The 17,914-nt window shown below is 42.1% G+C and overlaps 1 protein-coding gene across 2 annotated transcripts in view; it reads right to left on the bottom strand.

The window, feature by feature from the left end:
• Positions 1-17,914, bottom strand: part of CYFIP2 (cytoplasmic FMR1 interacting protein 2) — a 131,996-nt gene that overhangs the window by 51,817 nt on the left and 62,265 nt on the right. For both annotated transcript variants that reach the window (XM_032627786.1, XM_032627787.1), the window contains 4 exons: positions 16,141-16,249; positions 8,750-8,869; positions 1,915-2,114; positions 959-1,046 (listed from right to left, as the gene is read on the bottom strand). In XM_032627786.1, coding sequence (XP_032483677.1) covers positions 959-1,046; positions 1,915-2,114; positions 8,750-8,869; positions 16,141-16,249 — 517 coding nt within the window. The remainder of the gene's footprint in view (positions 1-958; positions 1,047-1,914; positions 2,115-8,749; positions 8,870-16,140; positions 16,250-17,914) is intronic.

The raw sequence follows: 17,914 nt of genomic DNA on the forward strand, positions 1-17,914 counted from the left end.
CACTTCCCAATCTAGGGCTCCCGACCTAGAGAAGCACCTTTTCTAACCATGCTATATTTATCCAGTCACTTCTTCTTCTAAGTCCCTCTGTGCTTATTTTGTGAAAATGGGGTCAAAGGTGGCCATTTTTCATCCATCACACACAAAAAAATCTTGGCTTTTTTGCCGTTGTTGTTGAGCTATTGCACCCTTTCTGTGGCGTTCTCCCACACAAACCCACAGGGTAAGAAACGATCTCCTACATATGTCATGGTGATGGTAAGACTTTGTGAAGGGTGTCCCCCAGTGCCCACCCTGGGTGTGGAAATGGAGCTGGAGGAGGGTGGAGATGCGTCTGCTTCAACCTCTGCTAAATCCCCAGCATGGAGAACCTGCCCAGCATCCGGCCTACAGTGGGGGCCTAAGGAATGTCTGTTTAACGAACGGCAAAGGACTGAAGGTCCAGAACAGGCACCACCTGGGAAGCTTTGTTAGTGTCAGGACTGGCACTGTGAGCAAAGCAGCAAAGAGACAGGAGGAGACCTCTCAGCTCTAACTCCGGCCATCTGGGCTTTCCTTCAAAGCTCCACCTTCCCAACTGCTTCCTATCTGCAAATCTCTCATCTTCACGGAGCACAAAATCCCAGAATCGCAGGATGATACCCCAATGAATCCACCGAGAACAGGAGGAGATGGGACGCCGAGACAAGGAGACCCACAGGCCTATTTCCCTGCTTGCCTCATAAAGTCCTCCCCAGGCTGTTCCTGCCCAGAATCCAGCCCCACCAGGTCTGCGCTCACCCTCATCCCTGCTAGTTGTGAACAAATAAAGATGAATATACTTGCAGTTGTTTCTGCCTGGATTTCACTGCTGCCTCTGTAACTCCAGGCTTCTTGCTTTTCTGATTTGGGGAACACTCTTCTATCTGCTTTTGCTCACTAGTCCTCTTAGAAGTAGGACACAGGCAAGACCACTCACCTTGGACCCATAGAGGTAATAAGGCTGGACGTTGGCGGGTTTATCTCTTTGCGGTTCTTGGGTGAAAGGAATGGCAGTTCGGACAAAACTAGTAGAAGAAAAGAGATGGGGCAGGAGTTAACTGGGTCCTAATATTCTTCTTCACGGGACTTGATATAGCGGGAGCCCTTCCTCATCAGGCACACCCACACTGTTTCTTAGGCCGTGGCCTATACAGGTACTTCTGACAGACTCCCGTTTTTAACTCCTGCCTCCTTTTCATAGATGGGAACACTGTAATCCAGGTTCACAGGCTCGACTTTGGGCTTGCAGCTGCTCAGACAGTGGTCAAGAAAGTCGAGAACAGGGTGGGCCTGGAAACAGCCTTCTCCAGGGCTTGGACCCTCCACCCTCAGTTTGGTTTCCTCAAGAGCAGAGTGCTGCAAACTCTTTCTTTAAAGGCCCAGATAGCAAATATGTCCCGCTTTGCCAGCCAGATGGTCTCTGTCACAACTACCCGACGCTGCTGTAGCACAGAAGCACCCAGAAACAAGCTCATAAGCCGTAAATGAGTGAGCGTGGATGCCAGAGTTCCAATAACACTTTGTGAATTTCAAATAATTTCTACTTGTCACCAAGTTATAATTCTTTGGATTTTTTCCCCAGCCGTCTCAAAATATCAATACCATTTTGAGCTCACAGGCTGAACAAAAAGAGCTGGCAACTAGAGGTGCCTCGTGGGCTGGAGTGTGCAGATCTCTGCACAAGAGGATTGAAAGTCCCAAATCTTTAGAGAACTGGAAGTCCATCTTGCTAAGTGTGTGGATTCCTCCCAGACCCTTCCGTGACTCTGGCACATACTTATTCTACGCTGGCCGTGAGCCAGGCCCTGATGACACTGACAGGGCTTGTCTGGAGGAGACAGCTGGCTGCTTCCACCGCCACCCCCACTCTGCTTTGCACAGAGACTCCCTTACCGGTTGGTGGACCCATTGTAGCAGTAGTTGGGGAGGAAGTCGAAGTTCAGCTCCCAGAAGACGTGCAGGGTGATGCGGCCGTAGGGGGCAGACACGTTGTGATTGGCCTCCCGGAACATGGCATCGAAGCTGTCCAGGGTCATGTGCTTACACAGCAGCCGGTGTGTGAGCCGATTGATCTCCAGCAGCCACTCCAGCTCCTGCCCAGAGAGAGAGCCCACGGCTGCTGAGGACTCACACACGCGCCTTGCACGCAGACACCATTATCTGACAGATGCCTTTCATGCAGGTGAGGGCCCCTCAGACAACTTTATAACGGCCAGCATGGGACTAGGACCGCCTACAGTAGTATGCGACGTTCCCTTCTTCTGAGTGAAGGAAGTACCAGACCATGCCCAGGGAGGCTGCGTGCCTGCCCACAGAAGGGGACCACAGACCATGAGCAAATCCCTTGTCTGCACCCCCCTGGGTAGAAAAGCATGACTACTTGCTCTCCAGTTTCTAGGTTAGTAAGGAAAAAGCTTGTCCCTCTGAGTTTCAAGTAAAGTAAAAGAAAGTTGTGAACATCCATCCATCACCAGAGGCTATCTCCACCTTGCAGAAAGCAATCAAAAGAGCTACCACCTACTAAGTACTTACAATTAGGTTGGACCATGTGAAACTACTGTTTTTTAGGTCAAACACCATTCAATGTTAGTAATTTTTTATGGTTCAGTCTAATACATGCCAAGCAGTATTCTAAGCACTTTACATGTGTTAACTCACTTCATGCTCAAAAACCCCTAAAAGGTCAGCACGATGGCTGTTCTTACTGTATACATATAGAAACTAGGCTTTAAGAAGTGCAGTAACTTGGCTTCAAATCCAGGAAGCTGGGCTCCAAAGTTCACATTCTTAACAGTTGTATACTATAGAAATTTAAAAAACAGCTGGGGGCAGAACGTTCCCTCATCTGGACTCCTCCTGTGCCCCTCAGTCACACAGGGTTTGGTTACACATGTTGGCAAAGGTTTGGCTGCAAGCTATGGACGAAGGACGTGCATGAGCTGTGGGCCCTGGTCATTTGGAATCCAACCTTCAGGCAGAGAACAGGAGCAGAGTGGATAATATCTGGACAGAGCAGGTCACTGCACTTGGAGGAAGTAAAAAGGATAAAATTCTTTGGGCTGGCTTTAGTTCCTTGCTGTATTGCTATCAAAGAGAATCAAAGCACAGTCCTGTGCAGAAAGCATCTCTGTGATGCTCTAGGACACTCCTATACTGTAGTGGTTAAGCCTTCTTTTGAGATGGGTATGACTGCCCCTGTTTCATAGAGGGGAAAACCGAGGCTCAGAGGATGAAGTAACTCGCTCTGGGTCATAGAGTGAATACAGAACAGGGCTTAGGATGTGATCCCAGGTCTTGTGACTCCAAGTCACATGTGTTTGGCCCCTGTGACACAGCTGCGTGGAATAAAGAAGCAATGACTAAGAAAGCCCTTTGAAAAGTAAAGATGGCTTTACAACATAAAAGCTAAAAGAACGTCGGCAAAGGCAGTTCCCCAGAGTGTGGCCAGGAGGTGGGATGGTCAGAGGGCCAGCTGTAAGAGCTGGGCCTTGGAGCCCAGTTGTCTACAGTCATAGGAGGTGGCCTCACACCAGAGATTCAATTTTATTTTCATCAGCCACAAGAACCCTCTGACTCTGGTTGGGGTCCAGAGTGTGGTAGGCCCAGACCACGCTTCCAATCTTGGAGCTTCGTCTCTCTGAAACTCAGATTCTGTGGCTGTAAATCGGGGGCAAAATACTGCATCAAAGCAACCTTAACTGGCTGCAGGTAAGTGAGACAAGCAGGGGGAGGAGGGAGCCCCGGGCTGAGCTGTCCGTGGCAAATTGGAGAGCCACTGCCAGATAAAGGTGGAGCGGCTACTTCACGCCATCTGATGATTTGTTACTGTGTCGGAATGGGGCTTAGTGATGGCAGATCTTGCCAACCCTTGAAAGAAGGCCAAAATCTGGATTGCAATTCTGGAATGGTAGCTTGAAGAATAAGTTTCCAGTCACTGTGCACCTTGAAGGAAATGAAGGGTGGAAATACAGAATCAGCTGTCTGCTTCCATCTCTTGGGGCCTAGCTAGCTGGATGGCATTTTTGTTCCTATTCACTTAGGGTGGGTAAGTAAGTAAGTAAATAAGTAAATAAATAAATGCAGTGAATGTGCATGATTTTATTTCTAAGATCACTGAGTCCCTTAGCACACGGAGGTGCCCTGTTACCATGAAGAGAGCTACAAGATGAGAAACTGGGATTGAACAATTTCTGTTCCAATGTTCTGTGAGTTTAACGGTCTCACAGATGGGCATCAGAGACTGAAGGAGAGAGTGCTCAACTCCGCTGATATGAGGGTGCTGGAAATGTAGGTCCACTTCTTCCGCCATGCCCCAGGAGTTTTTATTATGTAATGCAAACTGTGTTTTGCATCAGCCGTGTACTTCCAGCCTTTCAATCAGAAGAGGGCACTTGCCTGAGGGATGCAGGGCTCAGTGCATCAAGGCACAGAGGTTTAGAAGGCCACAGGGGTGGTCCAGGTGCCTTCTGAGAGGATGTCAGCTCTCTATACTAAAGCCGGTTTACTGGGGGGCAACACAGAGAAGCAGCACTGGGGAAACAAAACACCCAAACGGGCAACTTCTGTGAAGTAGTGGAAAGGGCTTTTCCACGGGAACCGGAAAACTTGAGTGTCAGCCGCACTTGGCCGTTAAACCAGCTCTGTGGTCCAGGCAGGCCAGGAGAATAGGGGTCTCAAACTCAGGCACAGCAAGGCCTGGTAGGTCATCCCATGAAGGAGTCGTGCCACAGGGCCTGCGGCAAACCCAAGAGAGCCCAGCCCAGCCGATGGGAAAGTCTAGTCATTTCTAGGCAATTGCTGCTATCTGGGAAGGCTGGTCTGAGGTTGCCAGAGCTTCTGCAGTTTTATTCGAATTCTTCCAAGTGTTAAGTGTTGCCTCCAAATTTCAAATATGCTTCACAGCCTAAACAAAACACAGCCTGCAGGCTGCCAGCTCTCAACTTCGGCATCAGATCCCTCCGAGAATCTACTTGCTCAGCTGCGTATGATTAGGGCCACCGACCGATGAAATCTCCGCAACCCTCCCAACTGGGCATCAAGCCACCCCCTCCCCTATCTCAGGACGGAGCTTCTAAGGTGGAGGGAAGGGCTGAGGGGAGCATATCCCTTGCTTTGTTTCTCAGAAGAGGCAGAAGGCTTCTCAGCCAAGGCAGTGGGGGCCTCCTGACCCTACAGGAGAGAGCATCCTTGGGCTCTCCTCTTCATGGGCTTCATGGGAAGTGGCTACTCTCCTGGAGGATGTTGCCCTCACCTGACAAACAAAGGCTTTCACTGTTTGTTTTGATTTTGTTCACAGCTAAAAGAACATTCAGTGCCTTTCAAGGGCTGGGAAGAGGCCATAGATACCCACACACAACCCAAAACCAGTTTTTCCATAAGATATGCTCATTCATTACTGGAAAACTAGAAGATACAGATAAACAAAGAAGATAAAAACAAAAATCCCACCTCTTGGAGATAATCACTACTAACATTTGGCAAAGAAAAATATTTCTTAAAGTAGATCTCCCAGAAGAACTTGTGCTATACCATAGTCTCTCAAAGTCAGTGACCCAGTACTTTGGTGGGCAGTTGGGTCAAGTTCTCTTGGAAATGCTTCAGAGAATCTACCCTGAGAGCACCTCATTTGTAGGTCAAAATTTCTATGTTCCTCTCTTTTTTCATAAGCTATTTTCATTAAGGGCAAGGAACTAAGCAAAGCTCTTTCCTGGCAGTATCTCATTTCACCCTTTCAACAAGTCTATGAGGTGGATTCTGATATTTCCTCCACTGTACTACAGGCTTGCAGTGTAAGATAAGCAACTCACCCAAGATCACCTAGCTAGTTAAGTGGCGGGGCCAGGACTGGGACCCCAAGGTCTTTCTGATGCTAAAGTCCTAGTTCTTAGTCCCTTTTTCTTTCTTTCTTTCTTCTTTTATTTAATTTATTTTAAACTTATTTTTTTTTTGGCTGCATTGGGTCTTTGTTGCTGTGTGGGCATTTTCTAGTTGGGGTGAGTGGGGGGGCTACATTTTGCTGTGGTGCACAGGCTTCTCATTGCGGTGGCTTCTCTTGTTGCGGTGGCTTCTCTTGTTACTAGGCATGCGGGCTTCAGTAGTTGCAGCGCACAGGCTTAGTTGCTCTGTGGCATGTGGGATCTTCCTGGAACAGGGATCGAACCCATGTCCCCTGCATTGGCAGGCGGATTCTTAACCACTGCACCACCAGGGAAGTCCCAGTCCCTTTTTAAAAAACCACCTTGTCCATTAAAAAAAAAAAATCCTTTTTATTTTGAAATAATTTCTGACTTACAGAAAAGCTGTGAAAACTGCAGACTTCCTGCATATTCCTGACCCAGTTTCTCCAATGTTAACCTCTTACATAAGTTACCTAAAGTAGGAAACTAACATTGGTACAATTCTATGAACTAAATGACAGACCTTATTCAAATTTCACCATTTTTTTTTTCCATTTTAGGGTTCAATCCAGAATCCCACATTGCACTGAGTTGTCACGTCTCCTTAGCCTTTTCCAATCTCTAACAGATTTCAGTATCTCTTTGTCTTTTATGATCTGGATGCTTTTGAAAAGCATTGTTTTTTTTTTTTTTTTTTTTTTTGCAGTATGCGGGCCTCTCACTGTTGTGGCCTCTCCCGTCGCGGAGCACAAGCTCTGGACGCGCAGGCTCAGAGGCCATGGCTCACGGGCCCAGCCGCTCCGCGGCATGTGGGATCTTCCCGGACCGGGGCACGAACCCGTGTCCCCTGCATTGGCAGGCGGACTCCCAACCACTGCGCCACCAGGGAAGCCCAGCAGGCAGATTATTACGCACTGCGTCACCAGGGAAGCCCACATTGTTCATTTTTGAATGCCATGTGATTTGGGTTTATCTGATATATTCTCATGATTAGATTGAGATTACGCATTTTGCATTATGCATACATATCAAGGGATACATGAATATACCTTATTTCTGGTGATATTAACCTTTCATGCTTGGTTAAGATGGTGTCTGCTATGAATGGATAAAGAAGAGGTGGCACATATATACAATGGAATATTACTCAGCCATAAAAAGAAACGAAATTGAGTTATTTGTAGTGAGGTGGATGGACCTTGAGTCTGTCATACAGAGTGAAGTAAGTCAGAAAGAGAAAAACAAATACCGTATGCTAACACATATATATGGAATCTAAAAAAAAAAGAAAAAAGATTCTGAAGAACCTAGGGGCAGAACAGGAATAAAGACACAGACGTAGGGAGTGGACTTAAGGACACGGGGAGGGGGAGGGGGTAAGCTGGGACGAAGTGAGAGAGTGGCATGACATATATACACTACCAAACGTAAAACAGATAGCTAGTGGGAAGCAGCCGCATAGCATAGGGAGATCAGCTCGGTGCTTTGTGACCACCTAGAGGGGTGGGATAGGGAGGGTGGGAGGGAGACGCAAGAGGGAGGGGATATAGGGATATATGTATATGTATAGCTGATTCACTTTGTTATACAGCAGAAACTAACACAACATTGTAAAGCAATTTACTCCAATAAAGATGTTAAAAAAAAGAGAAAACATAAAAATAACAAATATTCTGCAAAAAAAAAAAAAAAAAAAAGATGGTGTCTGCTAGATTTCCCCATTGTAAAATTAGTATTCTTCCCTTTGCAATTAATAAATACCTTAAAGGAGATAATTCGAGACTATGTAAGAATGCTTTTTCTTCTCTAAGTATTTTTTAAATTTTTGAGTAATTTAAAAACTTTGGTGAAATACAGATAACATAAAATTTACCATTTTAACCCTTTTTAAATTAGGGTTAGATACATTCTTATCGTTGTGCCACCATCACTACCATCCACCTCCAGAACTTCTTAATCTCCCCAACTGAACCTCTGTACCCATTAAGCACTAACTCCCTATTCCTTGGCAAACACCACTGTACTTTCTGTCTCTATAAACCTCACTATTCTAGAAACCTCATAATAAGAAGAATCATAAAATACTCTTCGCAAAGTTCTGCCCGCTAATTTTAGCATCTGTTATTGGATCCTGCCTGCAACCATTACTACTGTGGTGTTCTAATGGTGATTTTCTACTTCTCTCATTCCTTCTACTCATCTGCTTTTGAAGCGTTAAAAGCTTCCTTTGATTCACCAAAAGATTGATCAATCAAGTTATTCTAATTCTTGGAAAGAATTAGCAGAGAGTAGTTCAAATTGCTGATTAATAAAAGAAGGTAGCAGACCTGTCCCATGCTTGTGCATCAGGAATAACTATATAATTTGCACGTCCCAGCACAAAATGAAAATGTGGGGACCCTTGTTAGAAAATGATTAAGAATTCCAAGATGGTGACAGCAGAGCATTAAACCAGTGAAGAGCCTCTGTGGGCTCTATGCTACTGCACACCCACGAAGCTGACGCTGCTGTGTAACCTTCCCTGGTTTGTTAGGACCACCCAGCTACTTTACAGAGCTGTAGGATCCTAAACGACAAGCAGCTGTGCCCCAGGGCTGGCCATTTCTAGAGATCTCAAGACGCCCCCTCCACTCCCATTCTCTAGGCAACCAGGAAGGTAAGATTATTCTTCTTCTTTTTAAATCTTTTTTTTTTTCCCCGTCTCATTCAGATGAGAAAGAGACCCATTGCTTCTCTGTAACTAGCTCAGTACCGGGCTAACAACAACCCCCAATGAGGCTTCTAGTCTGAGGAGTCCCAGAGCAGAACGCACAAGGGCCCCCATCTCTTACCACGATGGAGGTCAGGTCCTCACTCTCAAAGCGGCTGATGGCCTGGTCCAAGGATTTATACATGGCGGCAGAGATGCGCTGGGTAATGAGTCTGTTCAAGTCAATTGATCTACCCAACAGCTGCACAGAAGAGAGAGAGACAGAGGGAGAGATACAAGGTTACTTATGGTTTGTTTACACAGGCACATGACAACTAAATGCAATGCATTGATAGGAAATTGTATTAAAATTATAAACAACATGGCCAGGACAAATAGGGACTCTGAAGAAAACAGTATTATTAAATTTCCTGAGTATGATAATTCTATTTGGATGATGAAAGAATGTCCTTGTTCTTAGGAGATTCACGCTGAGGTATCAGCAGTAAAGTGTCATATGTCTCCAACTTACTCTCAACTGGCTAAGAAAAAAGTATGTATATTAAAATATATATTTTATTATAGTGGGTTAGCCAAAAAGTTCATTTGGTATTTTTCCATAGGATGTTACAAACATTTTGGTCAACCTAATATTTATATATATATATATATGTTTTTTAAATTATATATACTATAAACATATATTTAAACTACACTTACTATATTTATGAGAGAGAAAAAACACATATATGAGAAAAAGAAAGTGAATCAAATATGGTTAAAACATGAATAATCATGAATCTGGCTACAAAGTATATCTGTGTGTTTACTGTGTTATTCTTTGATAAACACAGATGTCAAAATCCTGAACAAAATACCAGCAAACAGAATCCAACAGCACATTAAAAGGCTCATACACCATGATCAACTGGGATTTATCTCAGGGATGCAAGGATTCTTCAATATACGCAAATCAATGTGATATACCTCATTAACAAATTAAAGAATAAAAAACATATGATCACCTCAATAGATGCAGAAAAAGCTTTTGATAAAATTCAACACCCATTTATGTTAAAAACTCTCCAGAATATGGGCATAGAGGGAACCTACCTCAACATAATAAAGACCATATATGACAAACCCACAGCAAGCATCATACTCAATGGTGAAAAACTGAAAGCATTTCCACTAAGATCAGGAACAAGACAAGGATGTCCACTCTCACCACTCTTATTCAATAGAGTTTTGAGCAGTCAGAGAAGAAAAAGAAATAAAAGGAATTCAAATTGGAAAAGAAGAAGTAAAACTGTCACTGTTTGCCAATGACATGATACTATACACAGAAAATCCTGAAGATGCCACCAGAAAACTACTAGTGCTAATCAACGAATTTGGTAAGGTTGCAGGATACAAAATGAATGCACAGAAATCTCTGGCATTCCTATAGACCAACAATGAAAAATCAGAAAGAGAAATTAAGGAAACATTCCCATTTACCACTACAACAAAAAGAGTAAAATACCTAGGAATAAACCTGCCTCAGGAGGCGAAAGACATGTACTCAGAAAACTATAAAACAGTGATGAAACAAATCAAAGAAGACATAAACAGATGGAGAAATATACCATGTTCTTGGATTGGAAGAATCAATATGGTGAAAATGATTAGACCACCCAAAGCAATCTACAGATTCAATGCAATCCCTATCAAACTACCAATGGCATTCTTCACAGAATTAGAACAAAAAATTTTACAATTGATATGGAAACACAAAAGACCCCAAATAGCCAAAGAGATCTTGGGAAAGAAAAACGGAGTTAGGGGCATCAGGCTCCCCAACTTCAAACGGTACCACAAAGCTACAGTAATCAAGACAGTATGGTACTGGTACAAAAACAGAAAATTAGATCAATGCTACAAGATAGAATGCCCAGAGATAAACCCATGCACATAGGGGCACCTAATTTACAACAAAGGAGGCAAGAACATACAATGGAGAAAAGACAGCCTCTTCAGTAAGTGGTGCTGGGCCACCAAACCAGCTTTACAACAAACACTAAAGGAACTTCTCTAGGCAGAAAACACAAGAGAAGGAAAACACCTACAATAAAAAACCCAAAACAGTTAAGGAAATGGTAATAGGAGCATACATATGGATAATATCCTTAAATGTAAATGGATTAAATGCTCCAACCAAAAGACATAGACTGGCTGAATGGATACAAAAACAAGACCCATATATATGCTGTCTACAAGAGACCCACTTCAGACCTAGGGACACATAGAAACTAAAAGTGAGGGGATGGAAACAGATATTCCATGCAAATGGAAATCAAAAGAAAGCTGGAGTAGCAATTCTCATATCTGACAAAACAGACTTTAAAATAAAGACTATTACAAGAGACAAAGAAGGACACTACATAATGATCAAGGGATCAATCCAAGAAGAAGGTATAACAATTGTAAATATTTATGCACCCAACATAGGAGCACCTCAATACATAAGGCAAATGCTAACAGCCATAAAAGGGGAAATTGACAGTAACACAATCATAGTAGGGGACGTTAACACCCCACTTTCACCAATGGACAGGTCATCCAAAATGAAAATAAATAAGGAAACACAAGCTTTAAATGATACATTAAACAAGATGGACTTAATAGATATTTAAAGGACATTCCATCCAAAACAACAGAATACACTTTCTTCTCAAGTGCTCATGGGACATTCTCCAGGATAAATTGTATCTTGGGTCACAAATCAAGCCTTGGTAAATTTAAGAAAATTGAAATCGTATCAAGTATCTCTTCCGACCACAATGCTATGAGACTAAATATCAATTACAGGAAAAAATCTGTGGAAAAATACAAACACATGGAAGCTAAACAATACACTACTAAATAACCAAGAGATCACAGAAGAAATCAAAGAGGAAATCAAAAAATACATAGAAACAAATGACAATGAAAACACGATGACCCAAAACCTATGGGATGCAGCAAAAGCAGTTCTAAGAGGGAAGTTTATAGCAATACAATCCTACCTCAATAAACAGGAAACATCTCAAATAAACAACCTAACCTTACACCTAAAGCAATTAGGGAAAGAACAACAAAAAACCCCCAGTTAGGAGAAGGAAAGAGATCATAAAGATCAGACCAGAAATAAATGAAAAAGAAATGAAGGAAACAATAGCTAAGATCAATAAAACTAAAAGCTGGTTCTTTGAGAAGATAAACAAAATTGATAAACCAATAGCCAGGCTCATCAAGAAAAAAAGGGAGAAGATTCAGATCAAAAGAATCAGAAATGAAAAAGAAGTAACAACTGACACTGCAGAAATACAAAGGATCCTGAGGGATTACCACAAGCAACTATATGCCAATAAAATGGACAATCTGGAAGAAATGGACAAATTCTTAGAAAAGCACAACCTCCTGAGACTGAATCAGGAATAAACAGGAAATAGAAACAGACCAATCACAAGCACTGAAGTTGAAACTGTGATTAAAAATCTTCCAAAAACAAAAGCCCAGGACCAGATGGATTCACAGGTGAATTCTATCAAACGTTTAAAGAAGAGCTCACACCTACCCTTCTCAAACTCTTCCAAAATATAGCAGAGGGAGGAACACTCCCAAACTCATTCTACGAGGCCACCATCACCCTGATACCAAAACCAGACAAAGATGTCACAAAAAAAGAAAACTACAGACCAATATCACTGATGAACATAGATGCAAAGATCCTCAACAAAATACTAGCAAACAAAATCCAAAGCACATTAAAAGGAACATACACCATGATCAAGTGGGGTTTATCCCAGGAATGCAAAGATTCTTCAATATATGCAAATCAGTCAATGTGATAAACCATATTAACAAACTGAAGGATAAAAACCATATGATCATCTCAATAGATGCAGAAAAAGCTTTCAACAAAATTCAACACCCATTTATGATAAAAACCCTCCAGAAAGTAGCCATAGAGGGAACTTACCTCAACACAATAAAGGCCATATATGACAAACCCACAGCCAACATCGTTCTCAATGGTGAAAAACTGAAACCATTTCCACTAAGATCAGGAATAAGACAAGGTTGCTCACTTTCAACACTACTATTCAACATAGTTTTGGAAGTTTTAGCAATCAGAGAAGAAAAGAAATAAAAGGAATCGAAATCAGAAAAGAAGTAAAACTGTCACTGTTTGCAGATGACATGATACCATACTTAGAGAATCCCAAAGATGCTACCAGAAAACTACTAGAGCTAATCAATGAATTTAGTAAAGTTGCAGGATACAAAATTAATGCTCAGAAATCTCTTGCATTCCTATACACTGATGATGAAAAATCAGAAAGAGAAATAAGGAAACACTCCCATTTACCATTGCAACTAAAAGAACAAAATACCTAGGAATAAACCTACCTAAGGGGACAAAAAACCTGTATGCAGAAAACTATAAGACACTGATTAAAGAAATTAAAGATGTTACAAACAGATGGAGAGATATACCATGTTCTTCAATTGGAAGAATCAACATTGTGAAAATCACTGTATACCCAAAGCAATCTACAGATTCAATGCAATCCCTATCAAATTACCACTGGCATTTTTCACAGAACTAGAACAAAAAATTTCACAATTTGTATGGAAACACAAAAGACCCTGAATAGCCAAAGCAATCTTGAGAAAGAAAAACAGAGCTGGAGGAATCAGGCTCCCTGACTTCAGACTATACTACAAAGCTACAGTAATCAAGACAGTATGGGACTGGCACAAAAACAGAAGTATAGATCAATGGAACAGGATAGAAAGCCCAGAGATAAACCCACACACATATGGTCACGTTATCTTTGATACAGAAGGTGAGAATATACGATGGAGAAAAGACAGCCTCTTCAATAAGTGGTGCTGGGAAAACTGGACAGCTACATGTAAAAGAATGAAATTAGAACACACCCTAACACCATACACAAAAATAAACTCAAAATGGGTTAAAGGCCCTGGTGTAAGGCCAGACACTATAAAACTCTCCGAGGAAAACATAGGCAGAACACTAGATGACATACATCACAGCAAGATCCTTTTTGACCCACCTCCTAGAGAAATGGAAATAAAAATAAACAAATGGGACCTAATGAAACTTAAAAAGCTTTTGCACAGCAAAGGAAACCATAAACAAGACAAAAAGACAACCCTCAGAATGGGAGAAAATATTTGCAAATGAAGCAACCGAGAAAGGAATAATCTCTAAAATATACAGGCAGCTCATGCAGCTCAATATCAAAAAAACAAACAACCCAATCCAAAAATGGGCAGAAGACCTAAATAGACATTTCTCCAAAGAAGATATACAGATTGCCAACAAATACATGAAAGGATGCTCAACATCACTAATCATTAGAGAAATGCAAGTCAAAACTACAATGAGGTATCACTTCACGCAGGTCAGAATGGCCGTTATTAAAAAATCCAGAACCAATAAATGCTGGCAAGAGTGTGGTGAAAAGGGAACCCTCCTGCACAGTTGGTGGGAATGTATACTGATACAACCACTATGGAAAACAGTATGGTGGTTCCTTAAAAAACTAAAAATAGAACTGCCATATGACCCAGCAATCCCACTACTGGGCATATACCCGGGAAAACCATAATTTAAATAGAGACATGTACCACGATGTTCATGGCAGCACTATTTACAATAGCCAGGACATGGAACCAACCTAAATGTCTATCGACAGATGAATGGATAAAGAAGATGTGGCACATATATACAATGTAATATTACTCAGCCATAAAAAGAAACGAAATTGAGTTATTTGTAGTGAGGTGGATGGACCTAGAGTCTGTCATACAGAGAGAAGTAAGTCAGAAAGAGAAAAACAAATACTGTATGCTAACACATTTATATGGAATCAAAAAAAAAAAAAGGTACTGATGAACTTACTTGCAGGGCAGGAATAAAGAGGTAGACACAGAAAATTGACTTGAGGACATGGGGTGGGAGGGTGAAGCTGGGGTGAAGTGAGAGTAGCATGGACATATACACACTACTGAATGTAATACAGTTGGCTAGTGGGAAGCAGCAGCATAGCACACAGAGATCGGCTCGGTGCTTTGCGATGACCTAGAGGGGTGGGATAGGGAGGGTGAGAGGGAGGGGATATGGGGACATGTGTATGCATATGGCTGATTCGCTTTGTTGTGCAACAGGAACTAACACAGTATTGTGAAGCAATTATACTCCAATAAAGATCTATTTAAAAAAAAAAGTTGAGGAAAAATACGATGCATTCAGACTGTAGGAGGAGGCTCAGGACACACTCTGGTACCCCATGCATTGCTGACATCCTGAATCTACCTTTGAAGTTCTTCCTGTATCCGTCCTGTGCCCCAGTTCACAGTCACCAGGGAGTAGCAGTCCCCCCAGCAAGGGCCTACCGTGTACCTTTATGGGGATGAATTTAAAAAGCATGAGGAGAAAGGCTGACTACAGGCTGGAAAATATAGCTTAGGATAATTTCCACTGGGGTACACATGGGCATTACTGCAGATGCTACATAGACAGCAATGAACATTTATTGAGTACCTGTTGTGTGCACTGCACTTTGCTAGGTGCCCAAGGATTATTCTCAACTATTTTAGTTTTTTCTGCTTCCCTTTGGGGAGAGATTTTCCACCAACTGACTAAGGCTCCTTATAGCACACACAGAGCGCTCAGGATTAATGTCCTATGACTAATTCTAGCTGCACTGGTAACTGATAGCTGTAATCTTCTGAGAGGCTGAAGGAAAAACTCTCTTTGACCCCCTACTGTTGGCAGAGGTGAAAATGTTTTTTTCCTCTTATGATTCTCCATTTCTTAGATTTCTCAGAGTAATGGGAATATCCAGGGCTTCCAGGGTAAATCCTCTCCTCTTTATCCAGGGCATCTTCTCAGTCTCAGCCCTGCTTCCCTTCACCCAGGTCTTCTCCACAAACACGTGTGCACACAGAGGTCACAGCATGAAGGCCATTTCAACACTGGGTGGCTGACAGCAGGACTTAGGAGTAGGATGCAAGGTCTGCTGGAGCATCTCTTATTTTTGTCTGCCAGGCTCACGTGAACATCTTTAAGCAGGGATATGTTTCTAGTTCCTGGCAGAATTTCCTCTACATCTGGGGTCAAATGTTAACAGAGACTAACTCCATAAAAAGAAACCATAATGGGCCCTGTTCAGGGGTAGATTTACCCATTTCTGAACATTAGTCTCGACTGAAGGAGGTGGGCTGCAGCTTATGATGGGAGGACAAAGGTGGCCGCTACTCATCAGAGGTGAATGGCAGCTGGGCTGAGAAGCCTAGAACTTGAACCAAAGGAAGCCCAATGCCTCTTGACTGTAAGATTCTGAGGGGGTGTTACATCCATGGTCAGCAGCCCACGCGGGGCAATACCCAGGGAAGATGGTAAGCAGTCCTGATTTCCAATCTCTAGGCTAACGTCACAGTTCCTCTCTCCTGCCCATTCCACCTCTGTCACCATACCTGGACGTGTCTCTGCTTCAACAGCGTTTCATAGCGGTTGGATGGTGGGTATGGAATGATGACTCCATAATTCTTACATTCAGCCCTAAAACGTTTATCCAACAGGACACTGGAAGGGATAAAAGTGAAATAAGGCCAGTAAACATGACGGTGAATGGTGATCAATCACCCAGCCATGTGTATTTTAAACCACAGGATCTACTCATGAAGTGCTATCTTATATATTTTAAATATTTTTTTTTCTGATCTAGAGCAAAGTTCTTCTAATTTTTTTCAGCCCAAAAAGCTCAACACGTGAAACAGAATTTCTGCGTTAAAGACAGGCAACACAGAAGTTGAGACGCTTTCTTGCTTTTATTCATTCACCATAAAAGCAATTGAGTCCCTGCTTAGTATATCCCAGGAAACATTCTAGGTACCGAGGATACAAAGTTCTTGTCCTTATGGAGCTTACGTTCTAGTAAAGAGAGACTGATAATAAATAAATAGGCAGAGGAATAAAATAATTTCAGATAACAGTAAATATCTGCATGGTATTTACTATTCACCAGGCATACACGTACATGCAGAGAGTCATTTTTAATCTCACAACAATCCTATGAATTAGATGTTCTATTATGACCTTTTACACTGAGCCATGGATTGAAGAGTAGTAAGTGCTCTGAAAATAATAAAACAGGATCATTTGATGTTAGGAGGTCAGGGAAAACCTCTCTAAAGAGGTTCTGTTGGACAGAGACCTAAATGCTAAAAATGGAAAGATCTGGGAGAAGAATCTTTCAGGCATGATTAGCTTGGTACGTTGAGAAAAAGGAAAAATGGTCAGTGTAGATAAGGGGCAGGTGTGCTGGAGAGTACGGTGCAAAAATGAATTTATAAAGTTAGTCTGGGGGCCAGACCATGTGGGACGATATAAGCCACAGTAAGGAGGTTAGATGTTTTCTAGATGTAACTGAAGCCACGGAAAGTTTTTAAGCAGGAAAGTGACATCATCTAAATCTACACTGTCCAATACATTAGCCACGCACCAGGTGAGTCTACTAAGCACCTGAAACGTGGCGGGTCCAAGCTGAGATGTGCTATTAGTATAAAATACACACTAGATGTTGAAGACTTAGGAAAAAAAACATTGAAAACTATTTCCTTAATAACTTTTTATTGGTTACATGTTGAAATTATAATATTTTAGATATAATGGATTATATAAAATATAGTATTAAATTAATTTTTAAAATATGGCTACTAAAACATTTACAATTACATCTGTGACCCAACATTTGTGATTGCATTGTATTTCTGATGCACAGCAATGATCTAGATCACTCTGTCCCTCCTGTGCTCTCTGACTCTCCCAACTTCTCACAATCTCCCCCAACTTCCCGTATCTTTGACAAACCACTGATCTTATAAGGAGGGATACAGATTAAGATTCCTATTTCAGATAAGGATATTTTGTAAATTAAATATATAGAGGACCCAGGGTTTGACAAGTCTGAGTTTGTTTACACAGACAATGGACCAGCATATTTGAAAATTATCTTAGAGAAGCTGGAAGCCCACTCATTGTTAGAACCCCATGCAATTCAATCCAGACACTTGTGAAGTGACTCCTTTGTGAAAGGCTGTGTTCTCTGTGCTTTCCCTGAAACCCTATGCATATGCTTTCTATAGTTTACATCCTTAAGAGCCATTCACTTCATTTAATGCACATTCTGTGTTAACAGACACTTGTGCATCTGTATACCACCTCCTGTCTGAACTCCATCAGAACAAC

This window comes from Phocoena sinus, chromosome 3 (assembly GCF_008692025.1).
Source record: "Phocoena sinus isolate mPhoSin1 chromosome 3, mPhoSin1.pri, whole genome shotgun sequence".
Lineage (NCBI taxonomy): Eukaryota > Metazoa > Chordata > Mammalia > Artiodactyla > Phocoenidae > Phocoena > Phocoena sinus.